General features: G+C 51.6%; 12 protein-coding genes across 12 annotated transcripts; 7 read left to right on the forward strand and 5 right to left on the reverse strand.

The window, feature by feature from the left end:
- Nucleotides 1-111: 111 nt before the first annotated feature.
- On the forward strand, nucleotides 112-3,063 carry N7532_006927 (Hsp70 family protein; the record flags this gene model as incomplete). Its single annotated transcript, XM_056619421.1, has 1 exon — nucleotides 112-3,063. The coding sequence occupies one exon, from the start codon at nucleotides 112-114 to the stop codon at nucleotides 3,061-3,063; it is 2,952 nt and encodes a 983-aa protein (XP_056475580.1).
- A 594-nt stretch (nucleotides 3,064-3,657) lies between these two features.
- Nucleotides 3,658-4,110, forward strand: N7532_006928 (uncharacterized protein; the record flags this gene model as incomplete). The annotated part of the gene is made up of 1 exon (XM_056619422.1): nucleotides 3,658-4,110. One exon carries the CDS (start codon nucleotides 3,658-3,660, stop codon nucleotides 4,108-4,110), a length of 453 nt encoding a protein of 150 aa, XP_056475581.1.
- Nucleotides 4,111-4,196: 86 nt separating this feature from the next.
- N7532_006929 (uncharacterized protein) lies at nucleotides 4,197-4,733 on the forward strand (the record flags this gene model as incomplete). Its single annotated transcript, XM_056619423.1, has 1 exon — nucleotides 4,197-4,733. The coding sequence occupies one exon, from the start codon at nucleotides 4,197-4,199 to the stop codon at nucleotides 4,731-4,733; it is 537 nt and encodes a 178-aa protein (XP_056475582.1).
- A 1,917-nt stretch (nucleotides 4,734-6,650) lies between these two features.
- On the forward strand, nucleotides 6,651-8,484 carry N7532_006930 (cytochrome P450; the record flags this gene model as incomplete). Its single annotated transcript, XM_056619424.1, has 4 exons — nucleotides 6,651-6,962; nucleotides 7,026-7,388; nucleotides 7,455-8,282; nucleotides 8,344-8,484. 4 exons carry the CDS (start codon nucleotides 6,651-6,653, stop codon nucleotides 8,482-8,484), a joined length of 1,644 nt encoding a protein of 547 aa, XP_056475583.1.
- Nucleotides 8,485-9,005: 521 nt separating this feature from the next.
- Nucleotides 9,006-10,624, forward strand: N7532_006931 (putative MFS transporter; the record flags this gene model as incomplete). Its single annotated transcript, XM_056619425.1, has 4 exons — nucleotides 9,006-9,195; nucleotides 9,257-9,518; nucleotides 9,574-10,218; nucleotides 10,273-10,624. The coding sequence occupies 4 exons, from the start codon at nucleotides 9,006-9,008 to the stop codon at nucleotides 10,622-10,624; spliced, it is 1,449 nt and encodes a 482-aa protein (XP_056475584.1).
- Nucleotides 10,625-10,773: 149 nt separating this feature from the next.
- N7532_006932 (uncharacterized protein) lies at nucleotides 10,774-11,598 on the reverse strand (the record flags this gene model as incomplete). The annotated part of the gene is made up of 2 exons (XM_056619426.1): nucleotides 10,774-11,315; nucleotides 11,388-11,598. 2 exons carry the CDS (start codon nucleotides 11,596-11,598, stop codon nucleotides 10,774-10,776), a joined length of 753 nt encoding a protein of 250 aa, XP_056475585.1.
- Nucleotides 11,599-11,945: 347 nt separating this feature from the next.
- Nucleotides 11,946-12,161, reverse strand: N7532_006933 (uncharacterized protein; the record flags this gene model as incomplete). Its single annotated transcript, XM_056619427.1, has 1 exon — nucleotides 11,946-12,161. One exon carries the CDS (start codon nucleotides 12,159-12,161, stop codon nucleotides 11,946-11,948), a length of 216 nt encoding a protein of 71 aa, XP_056475586.1.
- Nucleotides 12,162-12,716: 555 nt separating this feature from the next.
- N7532_006934 (uncharacterized protein) lies at nucleotides 12,717-13,469 on the reverse strand (the record flags this gene model as incomplete). Its single annotated transcript, XM_056619428.1, has 1 exon — nucleotides 12,717-13,469. One exon carries the CDS (start codon nucleotides 13,467-13,469, stop codon nucleotides 12,717-12,719), a length of 753 nt encoding a protein of 250 aa, XP_056475587.1.
- Nucleotides 13,470-14,244: 775 nt separating this feature from the next.
- On the reverse strand, nucleotides 14,245-16,728 carry N7532_006935 (SDA1 family protein; the record flags this gene model as incomplete). The annotated part of the gene is made up of 4 exons (XM_056619429.1): nucleotides 14,245-16,129; nucleotides 16,192-16,479; nucleotides 16,554-16,589; nucleotides 16,682-16,728. The coding sequence occupies 4 exons, from the start codon at nucleotides 16,726-16,728 to the stop codon at nucleotides 14,245-14,247; spliced, it is 2,256 nt and encodes a 751-aa protein (XP_056475588.1).
- Nucleotides 16,729-17,143: 415 nt separating this feature from the next.
- Nucleotides 17,144-18,495, reverse strand: N7532_006936 (40S ribosomal protein uS7). The gene is made up of 6 exons (XM_056619430.1): nucleotides 18,329-18,495; nucleotides 18,222-18,271; nucleotides 17,833-18,016; nucleotides 17,692-17,767; nucleotides 17,420-17,558; nucleotides 17,144-17,358 (listed from the first exon to the last, which is right to left on the reverse strand). The coding sequence occupies exons 1-6, from the start codon at nucleotides 18,479-18,481 to the stop codon at nucleotides 17,256-17,258; spliced, it is 705 nt and encodes a 234-aa protein (XP_056475589.1). The 5' UTR covers nucleotides 18,482-18,495; the 3' UTR covers nucleotides 17,144-17,255.
- An 818-nt stretch (nucleotides 18,496-19,313) lies between these two features.
- Nucleotides 19,314-20,982, forward strand: N7532_006937 (uncharacterized protein; the record flags this gene model as incomplete). The annotated part of the gene is made up of 3 exons (XM_056619431.1): nucleotides 19,314-19,373; nucleotides 19,434-19,456; nucleotides 19,581-20,982. The coding sequence occupies 3 exons, from the start codon at nucleotides 19,314-19,316 to the stop codon at nucleotides 20,980-20,982; spliced, it is 1,485 nt and encodes a 494-aa protein (XP_056475590.1).
- Nucleotides 20,983-20,999: 17 nt separating this feature from the next.
- N7532_006938 (uncharacterized protein) lies at nucleotides 21,000-25,211 on the forward strand (the record flags this gene model as incomplete). Its single annotated transcript, XM_056619432.1, has 2 exons — nucleotides 21,000-24,238; nucleotides 24,308-25,211. 2 exons carry the CDS (start codon nucleotides 21,000-21,002, stop codon nucleotides 25,209-25,211), a joined length of 4,143 nt encoding a protein of 1,380 aa, XP_056475591.1.
- Between the last annotated feature and the right edge of the window lie 63 nt (nucleotides 25,212-25,274).

Consider the following 25,274-nt stretch of genomic DNA (forward strand, 5'->3'; position numbering starts at 1 on the left):
TGTTTCTGCTTGTTGATTTACCGCTGCATGTAAGTCAACTCCGGTTAATTAATCTCCTGGTCGAAGGGTACAGTAGCTCACTGGTTGCAGTTGCAGCATTAGATATAGACCATGGCTCCCCCGGGCCGCTCACGACTCCCAACCTCCCCATTCATCTCTCTTGTCTTCCTCCCATTCTTGGTCTTCCTTCTCAGCTTCGCTGGCTCGGCTTCCGCCGCCGGGTCCGCCGTAATCGGCGTCGATGTCGGCACAGAATACTTCAAAGCGGCCCTGGTGAAACCGGGCATTCCCCTTGAAATCGTGCTTAGCAAGGATTCGAAGCGCAAGGAATTGGCAGCTATCGCATTCAAGCCGACTAGAGAAAGCGACGCCCCCTTCCCCGAACGGTTCTACGGCGGCAATGCGCTGGCCCTGGCGGCTCGGTACCCTGACGATGTTTACAGCAACTTGAAGGCCTTGTTAGGATTGTCTTTCAATGACGGAAACAACGATCTGGTCAAGGAGTACTGGAGCCGGTATCCAGCCCTCAATCTTGAAACTGCCCCCAATGGCCGCGACTCTGTGGCCATGCGCAGTAATCGACTCGGCGAGATGGAGAAGAAGGACGCTTTCTTGGTTGAGGAAATCCTGTCCATGCAGCTGAAGGAAGTGAAGGCCAATGCCGATCTGTTGGCTGGTAAAGGGTCGGACATCCGTGATGTCGTGATTACATACCCTGCCTTCTATACCGCAGAGGAGAAACGGAGTCTTTCTCTGGCCGCCGAACTGGCTGGCCTGAAGATCGAGGCTCTCATCAGCGATGGTTTGGCCGTTGGTTTGAACTACGCCACTAGCCGCAAGTTCCCCAGTGTCACGGACGGAGAGAAGCCGGAATACCATGTTGTCTACGATATGGGAGCTGGCTCGACAACCGCGAGCGTTCTGCGCTTCCAGAGCCGCCAGGTCAAGGACATCGGCAAATACAATAAGACCATTCAGGAAATCCATGTGATGGGATCTGGCTGGGATAAGACACTCGGAGGCGACGCTTTGAATGATCTCATTGTCCACGACATGATTGAGAAGCTCGTCGAAGAAAAGAAGCTCAAGGGCACGGTCACCGCCGCGGACGTCAAGGCGCACGGCAAGACGATGGCGAGACTCTGGAAGGACGCAGAGAAGGTTCGACAGATTCTCAGCGCCAACTCCGACAGCTCGACTAGCTTCGAAGGTCTGTACGACGAGGAGCTGAACTTCAAGTACAAAATCACCCGCTCCCACTTTGAGAAACTGGCCGCAGAACATGCCGCTCGTATTGGCGCTCCTTTGGAGAAAGCCCTTGAGGCCTCCAACCTGAAGCTCGATGATCTTGACTCCATCGTTCTCCACGGTGGTGCTATCCGTACTCCTTTCGTTCAGAGAGAGCTCGAGAAGACCTGCGGATCATCTAAGAAGATCCGAACCAATGTCAACGCCGATGAGGCAGCAGTCTTTGGTGCCGCTTTCAAGGGTGCTGCTCTCAGCCCCAGCTTCCGAGTCAAGGAGATTCGCGCCAGTGACGCCGCCTCTTACCCCGTCGTCCTCCAGTGGAACTCGGATGGCAAGGTCAGAACCCAGAAGCTATTCACTGCTACCTCTCAAGTCGGTCCCGAGAAGCAAGTCACTGTCAAGAACCTGGACGACTTTGGTTTCGAGTTCTATCAACAGGTTGGTCAGAACGATGAGAACCTCCCGGTTCTCAGTGTTCAGACCCAGAACCTTACTGCCTCTGTGGCCAAGCTGAAGGACAGCTTCGGCTGCTCAACTGCGAACATAACCGCCAAATTCAACATTCGCTTGGATCCTGTCAACGGCCTCCCTGAGGTCACCAGCGGTAATGTGAGCTGTGAAGTTGAGGCCGAGAAGAAGGGAATCGTGGATGATGTCAAGGGGTTCTTCGGTCTTGGCTCCAAGAAGGGAGACCAAGAGCCCCTTGGTGAAGACGAGGCTAGCGAATCGATCACCCTTGAGCCCGAAGTCGAATCTTCCACCACCGCATCTGCAAGTGACGCCTCGACCACTAGCGCCACTAAGGACGCCGGTAAGGCGACTGCGCAAACTAAGGTCGAGATTATCCCAATTGCCCTGAAGTCTACCCAGCTTGGAACACCAGCACCTTCGGCCAGCGAGCTCGCCCGCATTCGTGCGCGCTTGTCTGCGTTTGATGCTTCGGACCGTGATCGTATCCTGCGTGAGGAGGCACTCAATGAGCTGGAGTCGTTCATCTACCGCAGCCGCGACTTGGTGGATAATGAGGAGTTTGCCAAGGCTGTCAAGGAAGATCAACTGGCTGCCTTGCAAGACAAGGTCTCCAAGTCTAGCGACTGGCTTTATGAAGAAAGTGATAACGCCAAGACCGCCGACTTTCAGGCTAAACTGAAAGACCTGAAGAGCATTGTCAACCCTGCTCTCAAGCGCATGAAGGAGTGGGCCGATCGTCCCGCCCGCGTGCAGATGCTCCAAGATATGATCAAGAACGCCGAATCTATGAAACAGCTCATTGAGAACCAGATTCAAACTGATGAGGATGCTTATTCCTCGGCTCTCTCCGCCTCAAGCACTTCTACTGAAGAATCGGAGACTAGCTCTTCCACCGCTGCTCCGGCTGCTTCGACCGATGACCCTCTGGACGAACTTGATGAGGACTCTTACTCATCCTCGAAGACCTCCACCAAAACCGCTGCGGCAGCTAAGCCCACCGGTCCTAAGTATACTCTCTTCAACCCTACGGACCTCTCTTCTCTCACACAAGTGTATGATTCCGTCAAGCCCTGGCTCACGGAACAACTTGCTGTCCAAGAAAAGCTCACCGAGTCCGATGACCCTGCTTTGACTCTGGTCGATATCGATTCCCGTCTGCGCGAGTTCGAGCGTGTCTTGAACCGCCTGTACGAGCGGATGACCGTTGCCGCCAAGAAGAACAGTCCAAAGAAGGACAGCCCCAAGAAGGGGAAGAGCAAGACCAAGCAACCCGAAGTTGATAAGAGCAAGGGCAATGAGAAGACAAAGGCCCCTGTGAACGACGACCGAAAGGATGAGCTTTGATCTCGCCCGGTCACGTTGCATTTTTACTATATTATTGTTCATCGAAAATAAAGAGCGCGTCTCGCATTTATCTGTACCATCACATTGAATACTAAAGAGGAGAGTAGAATTGAGGTTTGATTTATGTCAATTTACCCATGGAGACGTTCACTTGCGTGAAATGGAGTTTGCAATGTCGGGGTCCATCCTGCTCTGGATCCACCGCGTCTCGCACATATCCGAGCAGCGAAACAAATGCCGAAGTGTCCACTTTCCGCTTTCTTCGCTCTTACACGGCTGTAATGATTGGAGGAACCGGTTAGAATAAGTAGTGCTACCACAATCGAACCTCGAAGACCCCGCCGTCAATGTATCACGCCTCGTATCACCAGGCGAGGTACGCATGGGCCCGGAATTTCGGCAGCATCAAAGGCCGAGGTCACTTTGAATCAAAGCGCGTGGAGAAAATCCATTTCGGTATTGAGTGAGATGAAGTTTTCTGTCAGAAAAACTCAATCTTGTTATTCTACTGATCGTCTTACTTGGATGATGCGATGCTCTGGAGTTGAGATTGAATGTTCTCCACGCTGAAGTGGATAATGATACAGCAATGCAATGCTATTCGGCGAGCGGCCGACAGCGAATCCTCGTGCGTTGAAACCAACAGCAAACACTGATGCACCACCGGACGGTGGCTATGGATGGGTATTCACTGTTGCAGCTGCCGTCATTAACGCCCATTCCTGGGGGTTTAATTCTGCCTACGCTGTGTTCCTCGCCTACTACTTGGACAGCGACGTCTTTCCAGGCGCAAGCCATCTCGAATATGCATTTGTGGGGTCACTCAGTTTGTGTCTTTTGATGCTCATTTCGCCAATCGCGACGATATCGGTTCGAGAATTAGGTGTCAATCCGACCATATTCTGTGGTGTCGTTCTGGAAACCGTTTGTCTTTTATGCGCCAGTCTCTCAACGCAAACATGGCACTTGTTCTTAACACAGGGCGTCTTTTTCGGAATGGGACTAGGTCTTCTCTTAACACCTACAGCAGCTGTTGTCCCGCAATGATTTACCACGAAGCGGCCTCTAGTCAGCGGGATATCCCTTGCCGGAGCTGGTATGGGCGGTCTTGTTACTCTCTCGCTGCATCAGCCATGATCCGTCATCTCGGCTTACACTGGGCGTATCGAACGTTGGGCATTCTGGCCGTTGTCGTAAACACGAGTTGTATCCTTTTGGTCAAAGATCGAAACAAGACTATTGGCTCAAACCAAGCCGCGTTCGACCTCGAAATCCTCAGACGAGGCGAGTATCTTCTCCTCCTTGGTTTCAGTGCTTTCACCATGCTCGGCTATTTCATTTTAATTTTCAGTCTGGCAAACTTCGCAACATCCATTGGCCTATCCTCATCGCAGGCCTCCGTCGCCAGTTCTCTTTTCAATTTGGGACAGGCTATCGGAAGACCTCTGATCCGGTACTTCAATGATACCATCGGCCGCATCAATATGGCTGCTTCTATGACCTTTATCGCGGGTATCATCCCGGTAACCATTTGGACCAATACAGGCAGTTACGGCCTGCTAATCTTTTTTGCATTGGCTGAAGGTCTCGTCTCGTCGCAGGAAACTTCTGGGCCACCATTGCACTTGTGGCTGAAGTTGTGGGGCTACGGAATGTTCCATCGGGACTAAATCTCCTGTGGCTTGCTATTGCCATCCCATGTACTTTTAGTGAGCCAATTGCTTTGGAGATCTTTTCGGGCACTCGGAGGTATCTTGGCTCGCAGTTATTCACAGGTTTCATGTACATCGCTGCATCGCCGTGCATGCTTGGCTTGTGTGGATGGAAGATCGCGAAGAACAATGCCGGGCAGGTGGAGGTTGAGAAGCACAATAGTACTCAAGGAAGGGAAGTGAATCAGACATCTCATCTGAGAGAGAACTTGGGACAATGCTTCACACGTGCGAGGGTATAATTGCTGTCATGCAGCATTTCGAGCGCTGTGTTTTCCTGTCTCATAGCACTGCGTGCAATGGCGAACAAGTTTAGACGAATTAATGACGACTACGGTTTCAAATTCCGGTTTCAAAATTCATTCGCATCGTATCATCACAATTATCATGCAGCCATCGGGAGCAATATCGCGATCAGTGAGCCGTTGATAGCCGTTGGCTCCGGAATTCCGCTATCAGACCATTCACTTGGGTCATATCGGTATCATCATGAGTAGGCAGAGGGGCGTTAACCAACTGAAGAGACTCATACTGCATGCGTTCCAATACCAGTGTTGTCAATAGCCAGTACTCGGGCGCATTTCGTATGAAGCCAATATTTTTCCATGTTGTAGTCCTCTGTAGAGCGGTGCTATGTTGGTAGTTGGGAATATCGAGTTTCGGGCTTGGAAAGTTAGGGAATATAGAGTTAATTAGTTCTGTCAGCAGAGTCCAGCCAATAGTTTCAACCTTTGGAGCTCAACATTACCAGATATGATCGTAAACATGCCCAACACGCCCAATGTAGAAAACACATTTCCAAAGTCTTGTGGTGGTCCGCTGCAAATGACTTGCACTGCAGTCGAGAGTTTCAAATTCCTTTGAGAGCCGAGGTCTGCTCTCCAAGACTTTAAAGAAATGAAGCCTTTCTCTGCTGACTCGGCTTGAAAGCATCCTTCTGGGGCGGTGAGATCTATATCAACCTCCTGGACAAGCATTCGCGGAGGCTGCTGGTAAAACATGGCAGCCTAGGTGTCCTCGCAGCGAGTCACAAGAAGAATGCCGTCACCTTCTCAGTATTTTTGGGGAGGAGGTGGTAGTTTTCCGGTGGAGGAGGTCAAAGGCCGTCGCGCGACGAATGAGATTGGCGAAACGCCGAGAAGCGAATATGCATGCAAGTGGAAATCAGCACGGATATTTCCGTTATTCATATGAGGTCCAGGCCCGCTCTCTAAATGGCCTTGAAACGAGTCTCCGCTGGAGGTTGGCGTTGCAGGATCACCGGACGCGTCGGTAGTTGAGGAAGTATACAAATCCCGGGCATCACCTTTTGTCGCCGCCGGCCAACTTCGCCGCCCCACGCCGCCTTCACCTCCACAGCTTCCCCACAATTTTCGGTCAATGGGGATTCCACACGCCTCCGCCATGAACTTGACGTCGTTTCGACCGGCCTTTTAAATGAGCATCAACCGCGGAAAGTTCTCGGGGAGAAGTGAACTTGAAGTGACCTTTGACGACAGTTGAATGCAGGCGATGACGAAAGCACAGGCTGCAGCAGGGTTTAGGCCCCCGACGCGCCAACCTGAAGGAAATCCGAGCAGGATGGGGCCCAGTCGTCAATGCGAGCTCAAGTCTCCTCATCAAGGCATAATCCCGTGCATTTAACTGGGCCCCACCGGCCGTAGGCTCTGCGACGGGGCTGCTTTTTGTGACGATCTGCCTGGGTTGGCGCATTGTGGCCATGCCCGATTCGTCCAAAAGACGACGGCCTCGGTAGATACTGAGCGCATGAAATCCCGTGTCGTGCTGTTCTTTATATAGGACTCCTCCAAGTTCTCGCTACAATTCCCTACGGTTCAGTGTTCAACACACCACACAACCTAATACTCGGTCAAGATGCGTGGGATTACAGACCATGTCCTCCAGATGCTTTCACAGCACTGGCTGGCAACGTTTTTCGCAGTTCTGCTGCTCTGGGCTATCAGAAATCGATATCGAAATGGACTTCACAGATACCCAGGGCCTTTTCTGGCTTCCGTCACCGACTGGTGGCGTCTTGTCGATGTATATGGCCGCCGGCCCGAAGTCACACATCGAGCACTTCACAGGAAGCATGGCGATGTGGTCCGCCTGGGGCCAAACACACTTTCTTTCTCAAACCCTCAAGCCCTAAGGACAATCTACGGATTGAACAAAGGATTCACCAAGGTTGGTTTACCCCCATTCCCAAATACAGTCTACGGTTGAGCTTGATACTAAGGATTGAACTAGTCCGAGTTCTATGTCGTGCAACAGTCTATTGCAAAGGGGCATCGCTTGCAGTCCCTATTCAGTACAACGGACAATGACTTTCATGCCAGGTTTCGCCGATGCGTTAACTCCGCATTCGCAATGTCGGCTCTGGTCCAGTATGAGCCCTTTGTCGATAACACCACAAAACTCTTCTTGGATCAGACCAAGAATATCTACGTGAATAACCCAAAGGGCTGTGATTTTACTCAATGGCTACAATTTTATGCCTTTGATGTTATCGGAGAGATCACTTACAGCAAGAGACACGGCTTCGTGGAAAAGAACAAGGACATTGATGGCATCGTGGCCTACTTGTCGTGGCTATTCCTTTACGTTGCTCCGGTATGTTACGGCTTCCTCTATATGTTTACCTGGTATTATACATGTGTTCTAACGTATTTCTTTCAGATTGGTCAAATACCCTTCCTAGACCGACTTCTGCTCAAGAACCCAATCTACCTCAAGTTCTCACAGTGGGGCTTCATCGACGCCACATTTCCTGTTGCTCGATTTGCTGGCAACCGCATGGCTGAGCGCATGCCAGATCTTACCAAGGGAGAACTCAAGCCAGTCCCTGGAGCGAAGTCATTGGATCTACTCTCCAAGTTCTTGGCAGCGCATCAATCGCACCCTGAATTCATGGGTGAAACCTTGGTCCAGACGATGGCTGTGAGTATGGCTTTTGCGGGTTCGGAGACAACTGCGATAAGTCTATCGGCTGTATTTTACTTCCTACTTAAAAATCCTTCTGCCTTGGTCCGTCTGCAAGCCGAAATCGACGACGCTGGGCGTGCTGGAGAATTCGCAGACTCTGAGACGGGTCTTGTGACTTGGCATGAAAGTCAGCGTCTTCCATATCTTGACGCTTGTATCAAGGAGGCTTTCCGACTACATCCTGCTGCTGGTCTTCCACTTGAACGGGTTGTGCCCCAGGGCGGAGCAGAAATCGCGGGTCATTTTGTGCAGGGTGGAACGATCGTGGGCTGTTCCGCTTGGCTGATCCACATGGACAAAGGCGTCTTTGGGGAAGATGCCGATATCTACCGACCGGAGAGGTGGCTGTACGACGAGGAGCTCTGCAAGACAGAAGTCGGCAAAAAAGCTGAAGAATCTCGGGTCAAGGAAATGAATGGTACGATGTTCCAGTTTGGAATGGGAAGCCGGACATGTATTGGAAAAAACATCAGCCTCCTGGAGATTTACAAACTCGTGCCCAGCATGTTAAGAAGATTCGAGGTTTGTACCATTCAATACTCTGGCCTGTCTTTTAGCATGACTGACTGACTGACTTCGCCAGATCCAATTCGTCGACCCCAACCAAGAGTGGGAGCTAGTCAATGCTTGGTTTGTCAAGCAGAAGAACTTCACTACATCATTCAAGCTACGAGATATTGTCACCCCTCAGCATACGGGAAAGGGTACAACGGCTGCACCATGATTTGGTTCCTATGTTCACATTTTAGACCCGGCGTGAGACTATCAAACCTCTTTCCTACCATATTCGCCAAGTACATACAAACAAATAAAGCCTATATTTGTCAATATGGACAATTGGCAGTTAAAACCAATCAAGGTCCAGGCCATACGTAGCAGAGAAGTGAGATGAGGGCGAAATGCTTCCTCATCTGAAGCGACGATAGTGGCGGCGGAAGAACCTCGGCGCCATATCCTCAGGAACCCGTTTTAAGGTTTTCTTAGCAGATTTACAGTGTCAGAAAATCGAAGATAGGAGGAATTCGGGGGCGAACCGTCCGAGGCTGCCATTAGCACGGGCTGCTTATCTGCCGTGGCGCGCCAAGACCATAGCTTATCTGTCGGTGGGGCGTCAAAGGTTACCCGAAACGTGTGTCATCGTGGGGAAGGACGTTGCGGTCCAGATAAGCCTAGTTGTGTATATGGGGAAGCCCCTTCCTCCGAAGTGAGGATGGACAATTGTGCGAGTCTCAGAAAATCGTAGTCATGTCAGAAGAAGCGCCACCGAAATCCGATGTCCACACGACCATCGCTAGTGTGGACATTGATCCGCGAGCAGAGCGCGTATTGGTCTGGAAGTTCGACCTGCGTTTGCTCCCCGTTCTAGCGATCATGTACCTTTTCAACAGTTTGGACAAGTCAAATCTGGGCAACGCCAAAACAGCGGGTCTTGAGGGTGTGTCCTATCCTTTTCTTTGGCATTCATGTACAGCATTCTAACATTGAGCCGCTTATAGATACCCTAAATCTCCACGGAAACCAATACAACCTCATTCTCAGCATCTTCTTTGTTCCTTATGTCTTGACAGCACCCTTCCTCGGCCTTCTTGGAAAGAAGTTCGGTCCCAACATTGTGCTACCATGCATGATGATGACCTTTGGTATTTGTACCATTTTGGTGGTTGCTGTCTACAATTTCAGTGGTCTTTTTGCCATCCGATGGTTTCTGGGAATGGCTGAAAGCGCTTTCTTCCCGCTCGTGATCTATTACCAGACAACGTGAGTTTGATAGCTATAATCGCTACCGCGGCTCAATGCTAACTAGAAATTCCAGTTTCTACCGTCGAGGAGAACTGGCTCGCCGATTGGCCATCTTCTATGCAGCACAAAGTATTGCGTCTGCATTCTCGGGTCTCCTTGCCTTTGGCGTCTTCCGCATTGAAACGGGCCCATTGGCCTCATGGAGGTACCTCTTCCTCATTGAGGGTGGTGGAACTGTGCTTTTTGCGCTCTTCGCCCTCTGGTATTTGCCCAGGTCTGCTGCCGAGGCAAAATTCCTGACTCCCGAAGAGAAGGAGCTTGCTTATCTGCGATTGTCAATTGATAGTTCGTCAGTTGTGGACGAGAAGCTCAACATCCGTGACGCTTTCCGCGTCTTCAAGCACTGGACTTCTTGGGCCATCCTGGCCATTCAGATCTGCCTCGGTGTTCCCCTTCAAGGGGTGCAACTGTTTCTTCCTGTGATCATTGAGCGCCTCAACTACAGCACGGTCAAGACCAACTTGTTCACTGTGGCGCCCAATGTTTCCGGTGCGGCGATGCTGCTCATTCTAGCATTCTGCAGTGACTGGACACGATGGCGGTTTCCCTTCATTGCGCTGGGTTTTCTCTTCACATTCATCGGTTTCATCATTTATGCGGCCATTGATGTTCAAAACGACGTCAACGTCGCTTACTTTGCCTCTTTTATGATGACCTGGTAAGTTCTGCGCTCCGTTACTTTGTATTATGCTCGTTACTAATCCGTGTCCAGGGGTACATCTGCACCGTCTGTCCTTCTCGATGCCTGGTACAACAACAATATTGCCAATGAGAGTCGCCGAGTAGTCCTGACAAGTATCGCTGTTCCGGTAGCGAATTTGATGGGAGTCGTGGCGTCCAACATCTTCCGCAGTCAAGATGCGCCAACTTACCTGCCAGCGTTGATCACGACTGCCAGCTTTGGCGGTACCGGAATTGTCCTGACCATCTGTCTGGGACTTTGGATGATGTTGGACAACAAGAAAAGAGATCGAGCCCAGGGTGTGCATGTGAAAGCAATGGAAATTCCAACAGAAAACCTCCAAGATGGACCGGCAAGTGATACCTTCCGGTGGTTCTATTAAGCCATTATATGACTCTTTCCCGTTAGCGCTTTCAATAGAATTTAACTAGTTTTCCAAGAGTCCTTCTTGACTGCGCCGCAGCATCTCCAATATTATTGACACGAATAGTAAGATATCCACTCTCTGGAGAAGTAGCCTTTTGCTTGACTTCATCGCCGTTTCATAGGCGCTCCTGCTGCCATGAGCTCTGACGTTGTCGCGCCATCCAACTCTTGTGTTGCATGTAGTGATCCCAGTTCCACTGGTCCAGGGCGATGTTCATGTTGGTCCAGTTGCCCATATGATCCGCCAACATCATTCCCACCTGAAAAGGGAATCGCGCTTCTTTTTGTAGCCCTTGCCCTCTCCAAGAGCGCCCACATGATGGATATTATAGCGACCACTCCCAAAGAAACGCCAACTCCAACTCCAATCGCTGTTTGATGGCAGGTTGAGAATTCTGATTCGCAGGAGCCTGCTGTGGAATTAGATGTCGATGTTGGTAATGAGGATTGAGCGAAAGAGGAGACGTTAAAGAGAAGTGCTGCGCCGGCGAGAGGCGTTCCTGACGGGACAGTGAAGCCGGTCGAGTCGCCATCGGGGCAGACGATGGCATCGTTGCTGATCACCGGAGTGCCGCAGCAATATTCGGCAGTGCCATTTTGATAGGTGAGGTTGATGATAGAGGCGCCTTCGTGAGGCGTCGCATTCGCTAGAGAAAGACACTTGTGTTAATCGCGTTTGTTTGGATGCTAGTAGAATACTCCCCATTCCAGTAACATACTGCAATAAGGCGCACATCCTGTCGCCCAGCTGTCGCTGGTGCAAGCCCCTCGCGAAAGAACATACGGCTGATGCCCGACGTTTAGGCATAATCCATTGGACAGACATATGTCCTCCTCACCGCAGCATGAGGCAACTGTATCTTTGGAGCATGGGACGTTCCCTGGGGCTTCCGCGCCAGAAGGAAAGTAGCATTTTCTGTCAGAGCCCATGTTGATACTGAAGATTGCGACAAAAGGTTTTGGAAAAATGCGCCTGGCCTCCCGGTTTTTCTTCAGGGAAGATCAACGCCAATCTCGGTGCGCCTGGGCCTAGTCCTCTGGAGATCGACATCGCCCGATCGCTGTAGCTGAGTCTCTTGAGAGGCTGATCCTGGCCCGGGCTCAATCTCCGATCGTGAAAGGGCCAAGCATGGGTTGGGTTCAGCTGGTCTGTATTTGCAAGGCTTTGGATGAGGAAGAGCGGGTTCGTTGGCGAGACAGCCCCTGAACCTTGGTCTGCGGGCAGCGTGTGTTAGTCCCTTCGCCTATGAACGTTTTGCAGACCCCTCAGGTGGAGATTACATCTCCACCACTGCTGCAAGCTCGGCCTCGCGCGCGCTGTTGGCTCGATCCGCTCGGTCATTGCTTTTGGCGATGCGCGGTGTTCCAGGCGCAAAGCATCCCAGTGCCACTGCGGTGAATTTACTCAAGACCAGTAGACCGATCTTCTGAGCGAAAGACCTTTTGACATGAACGGAGATCAGTGTTATTTCCCGAGTCAACTCAGCTGTCATGCCCCTGGTCCACTCTGGCCCACACAGGTGTTGCGCCTAGTCAAGTTTATTTTGCACCTCAAGATTGCGGGTTTGCAAGGTACTTACCAGTAAGCACGATTCATAAGATAATGTCAATGGCGAAGGATGCATACCAATGTATCCCAAATTTCTCGTATCTGTATATGGGAATTTTATGCATAAGTATCAAACGCAACTAGTACAATGTCGGGAACAGAAATTCCAGTATCGGAATCTTCCAGCTGGAAGCTGGAAGGCAATTACAAATGTTCGAAAGAGATTGATTTTCATAATGAAAGACGCAAGCTCTTGCAACGTTGCGATCTCGAGGTTTTGAGATATGCATCGTCGCTGGACGGCAGGGATCTCAGGTAATGTACAGGCAACAATGATAGAGTAAAGTCAACAGGGGTATAGGTACACAGCAAAAGCACAAACAGAGAAAAAAAGCGGTCGTGGTACAAGGCAAAATACAAGTCCATCCAAAGGAGCAAAATCAGTCCAGGTTGCCAGCGCCATCCAGCGGCGTAAAGGTATGGGAGTTAAATTGCTCAGTCAAGCAAAGTCCATGCGGCCATAGTCCGCATCGACTTCCTCCCTTCGGCGAAGGAAGGAAGCCTCTTCAAAGTCGTCCAGATCCATGGTGGCCTGGCTGCTCATCCGCTGCGCGGCAAGCATACGACGTCGTTGCGGTCCGAGGCCTGGGGCTAGGATGTGGCGTCCAAGAGGGGTTTCCCGTGGGCCATCATTAGCCTCATCGCCTGAGTCGGCGAATACGTCATCCGAATCAAATGTCCGCTTCTGATGGTTCATGGTGCTGAACGAGTTTGTTGTCTGGACGGATTCTTGGCTGCTAGGTGGGAGGGAAAAGGCGTCTCCGTCGTCGGTGATGAGATGTCCGCAGGAAGTCGACGGTTCATACAATTTGAAAGTTCCGGAGAAAGGTGCCAATTCAGCAGACCTAGTACCACTCAAATATGGCTGGGCAGTTGAAGTTTCGGCGACAGCTGGGATCGCAAAAGCTTTCTCTTTTTCCATCGCCTCCTGCGTCTTGTATCCGTCCGCTACAGACTTGCGGACCCGCATTCCGACCGAGAGGAGTGACGATTGCACTGTCGAAGGAACTACCGGAGTGGCAGAGAACGTGGCGGCAGCATAGTGATTGTGCGAAACGGTGTGGCCATCGGAGTGGTATGGCTCGGAGGGTGCAGTCGAGAAGTAGTTTGTGATTGAGGGCTGGAAGCGTCGGCGCTTGGAGAGAGCGTCTTTCGAGGATGCCATGCTAGATTTGGCGACGACAGATGGCATGACGCAAGGAGTTGAGGAAAAGTCGGCCGAAAAGGAAAGCGTGGTGGATTTCGAGAGCACGACCGGAATGTGGAAGGAAGGAGCGGAGTGTGTTGCGTCCAGTTGCTGCAGTGTGATGTGAGAGAGTCGAGGAGACCAGAATCGGATGGCTGGGGAGAATTTGACGCGTTCCCGACGCGGCCACGCGCGGACTCAATTATGCCTATTCAGGATAGGGCTTAGGGCTGATCGCTCTTCCATGTCATGTGACGTGAATAATGGAAGTTGGCAGCGATAAGATTGGACAGGCATTGAAAATGGATAAGGTTAATTCGATGTTACGAAAGGGTTGTAACGTGCCCAACCCTCTCTCTGTCTATGAATAACCATTCAAGCAAGGTCTTCGTACACATCATAAAATAATATTTGCAATGCGTGACCCTGTCGATCTCTGATTTCTTCCAAACTTTAGGGCTAATGACATATGTCGTGGATATACTCCAGATTCATCACCAAGCATGATATATATACAATGACATGTTGCTATGCAGTGTGACATGACACCAATTTTTTTTTTTATATGATCAAATATGATTGTGATCAATCCATGTCATGATACACTACACTAATGTGACGTGATGATTTCATAACGAGCTTTTTGCAAGTCGATCTGATTACATTTGACCATGTCTGAACTACCAAGGAATAATCCACTGCAACTGAAATGACGCCAGGTCCCATTTTAGATATCTATGAATCGCATACGTACAATAAATATTTATCTATCACACTGCATCTAATGTGATGTTCCCACATTACCTCTCTTTCCACCTCTCCTCTGGCGATCGTGATGCGCCTTGAGCACAGCACGAGTTTCCACCAGACTCCGCTTGTTCTTGCTCCGCGCCTTGCCCAGCGTCATCAGGAAGTTCTTACGGCGAGCCTTCTCCTTGTTGGTAGTACTCTTTCCTTGTTCTTGCTTGCGCTCCTTGCGCTTCGCCTCCTTACTCTTGTGCTCGGACCGGTCTGGCTTGCCTTCACGAGCATGAGCAATACGCTCCTCACGAGTGGCCTTTCCGGCAGACAAGGCGGCAAGACCCTCAATCTCCTCGGCAGTCAAGGGGTCATCGGTATGACGAGAAGTATTCTGGGTGGCACGGCGAGACTTCGATCCAGGAAGAGCGGCATCAACAGCAGCCTCGGCACGGAGCTCGGCCAGTTTCGCCAGATCGGCAGGGGTCAGGATTTTTGTGGTAGCGAGCTTAGAGAAGGCATCTTGATCGGCCTTGTCGTTCTCCTCGGCCTCCGCCTTTGCTTCCTCCTCAGTCTGCTTAGCCTTCTTTGAGGGAGGAGCCTTGCCTTCATCCTCGGAATCGCTGAGTTCGATTTCAACATCACTCTGAACGTTGACCCAATCGCCTGAATCGTCGCTATCATCATCATCCTCAACATTCCAGTTGGCCCAATTCTCCGCCTCATCTTCCTCGTCGTCATCTTCGCCATCAGAAGGCAGGCCCGTCTCGCGACGCTTCTTGCGGCGCTCCTCTTCCTTCCATTTCTCCAGAAGCTCAAGACCTTCAATCCCACCAGCTTCTTGCTCACCAAATCTCTTACCCAATTTTTCGCCAGCACGAAGGCTCATGGATGCCTCCTTGCCGCGATCGCGCTTCTTGAGCATTGACGCACCGACATCACGGTAGAGACTGAGAAGACCCTTGGAAGCCATCATAACACCCTTGTCTTTACTTTTCTTATACATGACAAGATCCTGCAGCAGGGTTTCGTTCATTGCCAGAGGCTGTCGAACACAAATTTCTCGAATGGCATTAAGACCAGCAGTAGCAACCTCTCCAGCAGAAGCTTCGGAGACGAACTCATTCGCGATCTTCTGAACCAAAGGCTCAAGAACATCGGGAGGAACCAGATCGTGCGATGCCTGAGCCAAGGATGCGAGAAAAGAGGTGACGGAAGGTTGACGAGGGGTGAGGAACTTCTGGAAGTAGGAATAAAGCGACATGATATGAAGCTTGTGCAGACCCACTAGACGCGAAACCAGCTGCAAGACAAGAAGCTTGTTTTCAAGGTTCAGCTTCGCCTTGGTACTTTGCAGATGTCGAGAGAACAGCGAATCTGCGAATCCCTGAGGATCGTGCAGCAGGTGAAGTGCCGAGAAATTCAGAGGGTGCGGCGCATTCTTCTTGCGCTCCTTCTTCTTATGCATAGCCATGGCCTTTTCGGCAACACGAGCCTTCTTCTTGGTCTTCTTATTGATACCAAGTTGATGCTTGATACGTCCAACATCGATGGCCTCGTCATCACTGCTATCGTCTTCAGCCTCCTCACGTTCCTTGTCTCCACCAAGGAAGAAGCGAACGCCGCCAACGATGACCTTCTCGTTCTCGGACAAACTGGCCTCCTTCATGACCTCAACAGCCTTCGCATCAGTCCAGATCTGACGCTTCCACAGCTCTCTTGTCAGTTTAATGGCCCAGAGAGCTTTAGAACTGGTGCGATCCGATGTCACCAAGTTGAAGAGAACAGTCTGCATAGTGCGGTTAAGCTTGTGGTTGGTGGTTTTGGAGTTGGCATTGCGAAGTTCGGACAAGATCTTCTGGAAAAGAAGAGCACGTAGGGTCTTGCTAGGCGTAGTGATGAGAATTGGGAATAGGGTATGGAGCAACCTGCAGCAAAAAATGGTTAAAAACAGACATTCAAAATTCGTAAGGGACGTCCAACCACATACGTTGCGGAGTCCAAAAGATCCTTCTTTTTCAACAGAACCAGACTTCCTACCAGCTTTTCCCTCAATTCCGGCTCCAGCACCAGGTGGTGCTGCATCAGCATGTCGATGAGCTGCTGCGGGAAGTCCTTCAAGATATCCGGATAACAATCGGCGACGTGCGAGATGAAGTCGATCAATTCACGGAGAGAAATGATACCGGTATCCGTTGCGGCGGTCGGCGCAGCCATGAAAATTTCGCGATGCGACTCATATTGGTAGTGCTGGGCGCGAAAATCTTCGATATATGATCTGAGGTGCGGGACGACTGTCAGTATTGCACCGCCATGGTATGTTGCGCGAAAGAGAAGCTTTTTAGCACTTACTTCGGATCTCTGCGAATCTTATGCTGCAGATTGGGCCTGTGAGGGAGACAGATGTCAATAGAGCAGTTCCGTAGCCCTGACCGAGATGACACGGGAGCATCGGGCGCTCGCGGTCAAAAAAGACTCACAGGTCAGCTTCGACCTTTTCCAAGGCCCCAAGCTTTCTTTTCACCATCCTGACGGTATTCTAAGGTGGAGAGCAAAGGTGGTGGAAGGAGGGTGGTTGGTCTGCCCCAGGCGAAGCGGTCCGCCGAAACTTTTTTCGCCGTATCGATAAGCGACCAGCCTGGGCCAAGCATGTCGGAGGAACATACAGCGACTAAGGCAATTGCAATACACGCCACTTTCAGTTTCGATAATTACAGGGAAGATTGGGTTTGGCATGTGTCGCTCTAGAATTTCGATACACTTACTACATGAAAATAATGATACGAATAGCTCCCGACTGTAATGGAAGAGGAAAAAATTTTTCATATTGAAAGTGGCCATTACCACCCGAGACTTTCATGATCACATCCCAACTACTTGGAAAAAGCAATCCGACGGCGTTCCTTTTTTTTGGACACTGCTTTTCCCTGACCGTATCAATTTAAGTACAGCCGCGCAGATGCGTGCAATTCCACTGAATCCCGGCGAAAACCCCCCGTCCACTCCAGAAGCCGTAAACAGAGGACCAAACGGAGAATACATCCCACACACCCTTTACCGGTTGCTCTTGGCAACACGCTCAAGCTCGTCCTTCTTCTTGATAGCGTAGGAGTTGGAGCTACCCTTGGCGGCGTTGATCAGCTCCTCAGCAAGGCACCTATTGAGAAAATGATTAGCAATTGGTCAATGCGATTTAAAAGCAGACAAGGGTCTCTTACTCAGCAATGCTCTTGATGGAACGGAAGCTCGACTCGCGAGCACCGACGGTCAGAAGGCTGATGGACTGGTTGACGCGGCGCAGAGGGGAGACATCAACGGCCTGGCGGCGGACGGTACCAGCGGAACCAATGCGGGTAGCTGTTGGCAGAAATTTGAATTAGTAAATGTTTCCACTCTTTCATTTTGCTCAACAACAATCGTGTGGCCCAGAGATTTTACTGCACTGGAGCCATATTCTCGTCGGAAGAGGGTCGGATGGGGTGTAGCTTACAGTCCTCACGGGGGCCGCAGTTGACAATGGCATCGACGGCGACCTGGATGGGGTTCTGGTCGGTCATGATGTGGATCTGAAGAACAGAAATTAGCACCTGAGTCGAAATTTGGGTTGATTGATCGAGTTGGAATAACGTACGATGTCGAAAGCGTGGGAGACAATGCGCATGGCCATGAGCTTCTTTCCGTTGTTGCGGCCGTTCATCATGAGCGAGTTGGTCAGACGCTCAATGATGGGGCACTGGGCCTTGCGGAAGCGCTTGGCGGCATAGCGACCGGCAGTGTGGGAGAGGTAAACGGGCTGACGGATCTGAATGTAGTCGCTGGAGAGGGGAAGAAAAATTAGCAGTGTCCTTGATGCATTGTGCGCCCCCGAATGCCCAGTATGTATCGTGTTTCCTCCATGTCCCAGGGGCCTTGCGATGCAGTGTTTTTTCCACCAAATTTCATGCCACCAAAAATCCCAGTGTGGACTCGACAACAACCATATCTGCGCATTCGGAATCGTATGAAATGATGGGCACTCACGTCAGGGAGATGTCGCGGATCTCGACATCCTCGTAGGACCACTTGTTGAACTTTGGGGATCAGTTAGCATTTGCGGCTTAAGATGTCGAAAAATTGGAGGTGCGTACGAGGAGGACGGAGCCTTCGTTCACATCCTTGGGCAGGATGGAGTTGACCGCGACGACTTCCCCGGCGTCGGACATGTTGACAGTGTCGAGGGAGGGATTGTGGGAGGGTTTGTCGTTGGGTGGTTGATTCGACAAGTCGGTCGGCGATCGCATGGAGGAAATTGGCGGTGCGCTCGCTTAGGCGTTGTGTGGGGGTCACATGAGTTAGGGCAGATCTGGGTCCAATCAGGTATACTGGGTCATGTGACCGTCAATATTCAGTGACCGCAGTCCGCTCCCTAGTGCCTTAAGGCACCAACGCCCCCGTCAGTGTCCAACAACGGCCGAATTGGTACTATTTACATCGCCTCTACAGGTTTCATTGTGACGGACAGGGCGATATGACTACAAGATGTAGTATCAGTATAGCGTCCAGAGTACTAGCATTTAAATAAATGATTTGCCACCATGGAAACTTCTCCATCGGCTCCCCCTTTGTACCCCCTTGTACTCCGTGCGCTGTACACCTCGGTACCTTCTCGTGTACAAGTAGTTACGATGGTACCTGAGACGCCCCCATTTCCATTCGGATCATTTCGTACTCTTTGTAGCCCCTTCCCTACCAGAATCCGAGCCATCTATAGAGCCTCTTTCTCCATCAGGCGGGCATTGCTGTCGACAAAGTGCAATCTATTCTTGTCGCTCTTGTCGCTCTTGTCTCAGCAGCAGCACTCGGCTCCCTTGACCGCCCTGGGTGGGTGACGTTGCGGCCCGTCGCGCGGAGTCCCAACGCTGAGACAAAGTGCCGACTCGTCGTTCGTCCAAACGACCCCGGTTCAGATTCGATTGCAAATTTCAGCGGGGGACTCGCAACCGACTACCCCTCTCCTTTTGTTGCGCCTCGGTCAGCTCATTGCGATGCGTAACTGACCACACGACTCTCATTCCTCCCCCGCGTGTTCGATCCACATTCCCTCAAACTGAGGCCGGCCTGACCCGTGTTCAAATGGCGGAAGAGAGCCCGGAGCTCCAATCCGCTCTGCGGAACCTGGACCGTGAATTAGAGGTATTTGTGCAGCCCTGCGTGATCATGAGTCTTACGCTAACAGGACATGTCGCTTGACAGGAGGGCGACATCACAGAGAAAGGGTAAGCAATGGAATGGCCAGAGTCTTGGTCCGTCGGCTGGTCTCGGACTTCGAAATCGGTCCATCGACTGCTTTAAGAGGGCCTCGACACGATGTATAGGGACTTGATACTGACGGTCATCTAGGTACCAAAAGCGGCGCACCCTCCTCCTTTCGCAATTCCTCGGTCCAAACAAGCCTCTCGATATCAATTCGCATGCGACATCCAGCCATGCGGACTCATTTGGTTCCTCCCAGATGGCCCCTCCGGCCATCTTGAGCGTTCGACCCCCGACTGCCGACTCATCACAACCTGCAATTTCGTCTCCAACTTATGCTGGCGGGTATGAAGGTTCCGGTGGGGGTTATGGGTACAACCACGGTGTCAGCATGGACCTGCAGAACTCGTCCCCTGCGCCAACCGGAGGGTCTTACGACAGAGATAGCACGGGCATGTTGCAGACACTTGATCGTATGCCATCTTCGACATCGCATGATTCGCTCTTTCTCCCCAAACCACCTCCCTTGGGATCGCAAGGCCAAGATGGCTCCAGGACAGCAACCCTTATGAGCCAGAACTACGCTTTCAACCCGGAGACTCAGCATGAGTATTCTCAACCCGAATACTCTCAGCCTGAGTATGCCCAGGCCGAGTACGCCCAGGCCGAATATGCCCAACCCGAGTATGTGGATGATGCTATGGGTGTCTACGACCCTGCTGGCGGTGTCACGCGACAGTCAACCATGCTGGACTCGCAGCAGGGATACTTCTCAGACTTTGCCGGTCAGCAGCATGATGACTACAGAGATAGCTACGGTGGTGGGTTCCATCGATATTCTCAATCTGGAGAAGCTTTCTCTCCCACGGCAAACATGGCGCCGCCGTTCATCCCGCCTTCGGAATTGGCTCACGGGCCAGCCATCCAACATTTGCTACCACTTGAGCCTCGAGACATCCCGTTCGCCGTTAACGACCCTCATGAAAAGAATACCCCCATGTCTAATTTCGACAACATTCCCGCCGTTCTGCGACATCGCGCACGTGCTCATCCGAAGCAGCCGGCATATTGGGTCTTGGATCAGAAGGGAAAGGAGATCGCATCTATTACGTGGGATAAGCTAGCTAGCCGCGCCGAGAAGGTCGCTCAAGTTATCCGCGATAAAAGTAACCTGTACCGTGGAGACCGCGTTGCTCTGATCTATCGCGAGACAGAAATAATCGAGTTTGCTGTTGCGCTCATGGGATGCTTTATCGCAGGAGTGGTTGCAGTTCCTATTAACAGCCTCGATGACTACCAAAGTCTGAATTTGGTCCTCACCTCAACCCAGGCACATCTTGCGTTGACCACGGAAAACAACCTGAAGGGATTCCAACGCGATATCACTGCCCAGAAACTCAATTGGCCCCGTGGAGTCGAGTGGTGGAAAACGAATGAATTCGGGAGCTTCCACCCAAAGAAGAAGGATGACTCCCTCCACTTGTCGTACCCGACCTGGCCTATATCGAGTTTGCTCGAGCACCGACAGGAGATATGCGTGGAGTTGTGATGAGCCACCGGACCATCATGCACCAGATGGCGTGTCTCAGCGCAATTGTTTCAACTGTCCCCACCGATTCCAGCTCTAGACAATTCGCCAAGGGAGAGACAATTATCAGTTACCTCGACCCGCGTCAAGGTATTGGTATGATCTTGGGTGTTCTGTTGACTGTGTATGGTGGACATACGACCGTCTACCACGAGGATCGGGCAGTTGAGACTCCTGGTCTCTATGCTCACCTGATCACCAAGTACCGCGCAACGATTATGGCAGCGGATTATTCTGGTCTCAAGATTGCTGCGTACAACTACCAACAGGACCCTATGTCAACTAGGCACTACAAGAAAAATTCCGAGCCTAACTTCAGCAGCGTGAAACTCTGCCTGATCGACACTCTTACTCTTGATGCGGAGTTCCACGAGATCCTCAGCGACAGGTGGCTGCGTCCAATGAGAAACCCCAGGGCCAGAGAAATCGTTACGCCGATGCTCTGTTTGCCCGAACACGGCGGTATGGTCATCAGTATGCGCGATTGGTTGGGAGGCGAGGAACGCATGGGATGCGCTTTGACACACGAAATGGATCCTGCGGAACGTGATTCTAAGAAAGACGACTCCAAACTTGAGAAGTCCGAGACCAATACTGGCTTCGGTAGCAGTCTTCTCGGCGGTGGGTCGCGAGTATCGGCGCCCAAAGAGAGTGGAAAGAATGACTTGGGAGAGGTCCTTCTCGACAAGGAGGCCCTGAAGAGCAACGAGATTGTTGTTCTAGCCATGGGCGAAGACGCCAGGAAGTATGCCACCACCATGCCACATGCAGTCCGCGTTGGTGCTTTCGGCTACCCAATTCCTGATGCGACCCTTTCCATTGTTGATCCTGAAACCAACCTTCTGTGTACTCCAAACGTCATTGGTGAAATCTGGGTCGATTCTCCTTCACTGTCAGGTGGATTCTGGGCCCTGCCGAAACATACAGAGGCCATCTTCCATGCTCGCCCATATAAGTTCGAAGATTCCAACCCGACTCCTATCCTCGTGGAGCCCGAGTTCCTGCGAACTGGTCTTCTGGGCTGTGTTATCGAGGGCAAAGTCTTTGTTCTGGGTCTGTATGAAGATCGATTGCGACAGAAGGTTGAGTGGGTTGAGCATGGCCAAGAAGTCATCGAGCACCGATACTTCTTTGTTCAGCACCTGGTTGTCAGCCTTCTCAAGAAGATCCCGAAGATCCATGACTGCACGGCATTTGATGTATTTGTCAATGATGAGCATCTGCCAGTCATTGTCTTAGAATCGTACGCTGCCTCCACGGCTCCTACGACATCCGGCGGGCCACCGCGGCAACTTGACCAGGTCTTACTTGATTCGCTCGCCGAAAGATGTATGGAGGTTCTGTATCAGGAGCATCACCTTCGAGTTTACTGTGTTCTTCTTACGGCTCCGAACACGCTACCACGCGTAACCAAGAATGGCAGACAAGAGATCGGCAACATGCTTTGTCGCAAGGAGTTTGAAGCCGGTATGCTCCAAGCTGTTCATGTCAAGTTCGGTGTTGAGCGGTCAGTAATGAATCTGCCCGTGGGTGTCGACCCTGAGGGTGGAATCTGGTCTCCTCTTGCTCTGTCTTCGAGACAAGAGATGCTCGCATACCAGGAAAAACAATACTCGGGTGTGGACTACCGCGACGTTGTGATGGACGACCGAACCTCGACCCCGCTCAACAAGTTCAACACAATTGTGGATCTTCTTCAATGGCGTGTTTCCCGCCAGGCCGAAGAGCTGTCTTACTGCTCTATCGACGGTCGTGGCAAGGAAGGCAAGGGTATCACCTGGAAAAAATTCGATCTCAAGGTCTCTGCGGTGGCAACCTACCTCAAGAACAAGGTCAAAGTTCGACCCGGTGATCACTTGATCTTGATGTACACTCACTCCGAAGAGTACATATATGCTGTTCATGCTTGCTTCTGCTTGGGTGTTGTGGTTATCCCATTGGCACCAATTGACCAGAACCGCCTCTCCGAGGACGCCCCAGCGTTCCTTCACGTCATCAGCGACTTCAATGTCAAGGCAATTATTGTCAACACCGAGGTCGATCACGTCATGAGACAGAAGCTGGTGTCTCAGCACATCAAGCAGTCAGCACAAGTTCTCCGCATCGGTGTCCCGGCTATCTACAACACCACGAAGCCATCCAAGCAGTCCCATGGCTGTCGTGAACTCGGCTACACCATGAAGGATACTTGGCTTCAAGCCAACCCGACTGCAATGGTTTGGACTTATTGGACCCCAGACCAACGACGTATTTCCGTGCAGATCGGCCATGATACAATCATGGGTATGTGCAAGGTGCAGAAGGAGACATGCCAAATGACCAGCATGCGCCCGGTACTCGGCAGTGTGCGTAGTACTTTGGGTCTTGGATTCCTTCACACTTGTCTGATGGGTATTTATGTCGGCGCTCCAACCTACCTTGTCTCTCCTGTCGATTTTGCCCAGAACCCCATGACGCTCTTCGTTACCCTTGCACGGTACAAGATCAAGGACACTTACGCTACTAGCCAGATGTTGGACTATGCTATAAGTGCTATGGCGGGCAAGGGCTTCCAGCTCCAAGAACTGAAGAATCTAATGATCTCTGCAGAGGGTCGGCCCAGAGTCGATCTTTACCAGAAGACTCGTCTGCACTTCGCCTCTGCTGGTCTTGACCGCACTGCAATCAACGTCGTGTACTCACACGTTCTCAACCCCATGATAGTAACGAGATCTTACATGTGCATTGAGCCTATTGAGCTGTGCTTGGATATCAGAAGTCTTCGTCGCGGTCTGGTCTATCCTGTGGACCCAGACTCTGATCCCTCTGCACTTTTGCTACAAGATTCAGGTATGGTGCCTGTCAATACTCAGATTGCGATTGTGAACCCAGAGACATGCACCTTGTCCCATGTCGGAGAATATGGTGAGATCTGGGTCCAGTCCGATGCCTGCGCTGCCGGATTCTACAAGTCGAAGCAGGAGTTCGACATTGAGAGAATGAACGGTCGCGTTGCCGATGGAGATCCCAATGTGCCTTATGTTCGTACTGGTGATCTTGGTTTTCTTCACACTGTGACTCGGCCCATTGGTCATGGCGGACAGCCCGTGGAGATGCAGGTTCTCTTCGTCCTAGGTAGCATCGGCGAGACTTTCGAAGTGAACGGCCTGAATCACTTCCCTATGGACATTGAGAGCTCGGTGGAAAGATGCCACCGCAACATCATGAATGGAGGATGGTAAGCCTTGGTCATTGAACTTCCCATCCCTCAATTTCTACATTTGCTAACCATACGTTCTATCTACAGTGCCATCTTCCAAGCTGGTGGACTCATTGTTGTCGTTGTCGAGGTCACCCGCAAGGCCTTCCTCGCCTCTCTCGTCCCCGTCATTGTCGACACTGTTCTGGGTGAGCACCAAGTGGTGGCAGACATTGTTGCCTTTGTCTCACATGGCGATTTTCCTCGCTCGCGTCTCGGTGAGAAGCAGCGTGGAAAGGTTCTGGCGTCCTGGGTGACTCGCAAACTACGCACGATTGCCCAGTTCAGCATTCGCGATCTGGAAGGAGACCATCCCTTCGCCGAAGGGCAAATGCCGCACCACCGGGTTAGCCGAAGCTCTAAGCCCGGCAGCACCATGGGCAACAGCATGCGCATGTCCACCATGCCCGAGGATGATGTTCCTGAAATGCCACGCTCCCCAGGAGTCACCTTGGAGGAGACGAATCAAGTCCCTCAAGATTCTCTCCAAGAGAGGCCGCATCGGGGCACTCTGCCTGAGTTGGATACTCGAACCGACAGCAGTGTTTCGGCGACCCCAATCCCTGCAGCCACCTCTGCTGTTCCTTACATCCAAGAGCCGCAATCTGCTACGATAATGTCGGCAGATGAAGACCACTTCAACTCGATGGGACCCGAGAACCCTCAGAGCGCCTCGTCGGATGCGAATCGTGATTTCCGATTCAGCTTTGAGGTCGTCAACACACCAATGGATTCATTGCCACAAGACACGGCCCCGGCCCCCGCCCCGGGATCCCAACAGTATCTACCGCGAGTAGATTCGCTTCCTGGTCGCCAAGCAGGTCCTGCGTATGACGAGGCGGCCCGGCCCCGCACACAAGACAGCGGAGTGAGTGACGACTGGCCTGCAGAGGCCCTGATGTACCAGTCGGCCTTGGGCGATGATGGTCAAGCAGCAGCGCACAGGCGCTAAGGTAAGTCTAGCTTAAACATTGAAGCTAATTTTCCGAACATTCACATGCTGTGTTGTACATGA

Source organism: Penicillium argentinense (assembly GCF_028826775.1).
Source record: "Penicillium argentinense strain IBT 30761 chromosome Unknown utg000005l_segment0_segment0, whole genome shotgun sequence".
Lineage (NCBI taxonomy): Eukaryota > Fungi > Ascomycota > Eurotiomycetes > Eurotiales > Aspergillaceae > Penicillium > Penicillium argentinense.

Excerpts from the sequence above, each read along its gene's own strand:
- N7532_006936 (XM_056619430.1), bottom strand. The coding sequence starts at position 18,481 with ATGCGATCGCCGACCGACTTGTCGAATCAACCACCCAACGACAAACCC. Across the intron at positions 18,272-18,328 it reads ACGAAGGCTCCGTCCTCCTC|TTCAACAAGTGGTCCTACGA; the intron begins GTACGCACCTCC and ends TGATCCCCAAAG. Across the intron at positions 17,359-17,419 it reads TCCATCAAGAGCATTGCTGA|GTGCCTTGCTGAGGAGCTGA; the intron begins GTAAGAGACCCT and ends TTTTCTCAATAG.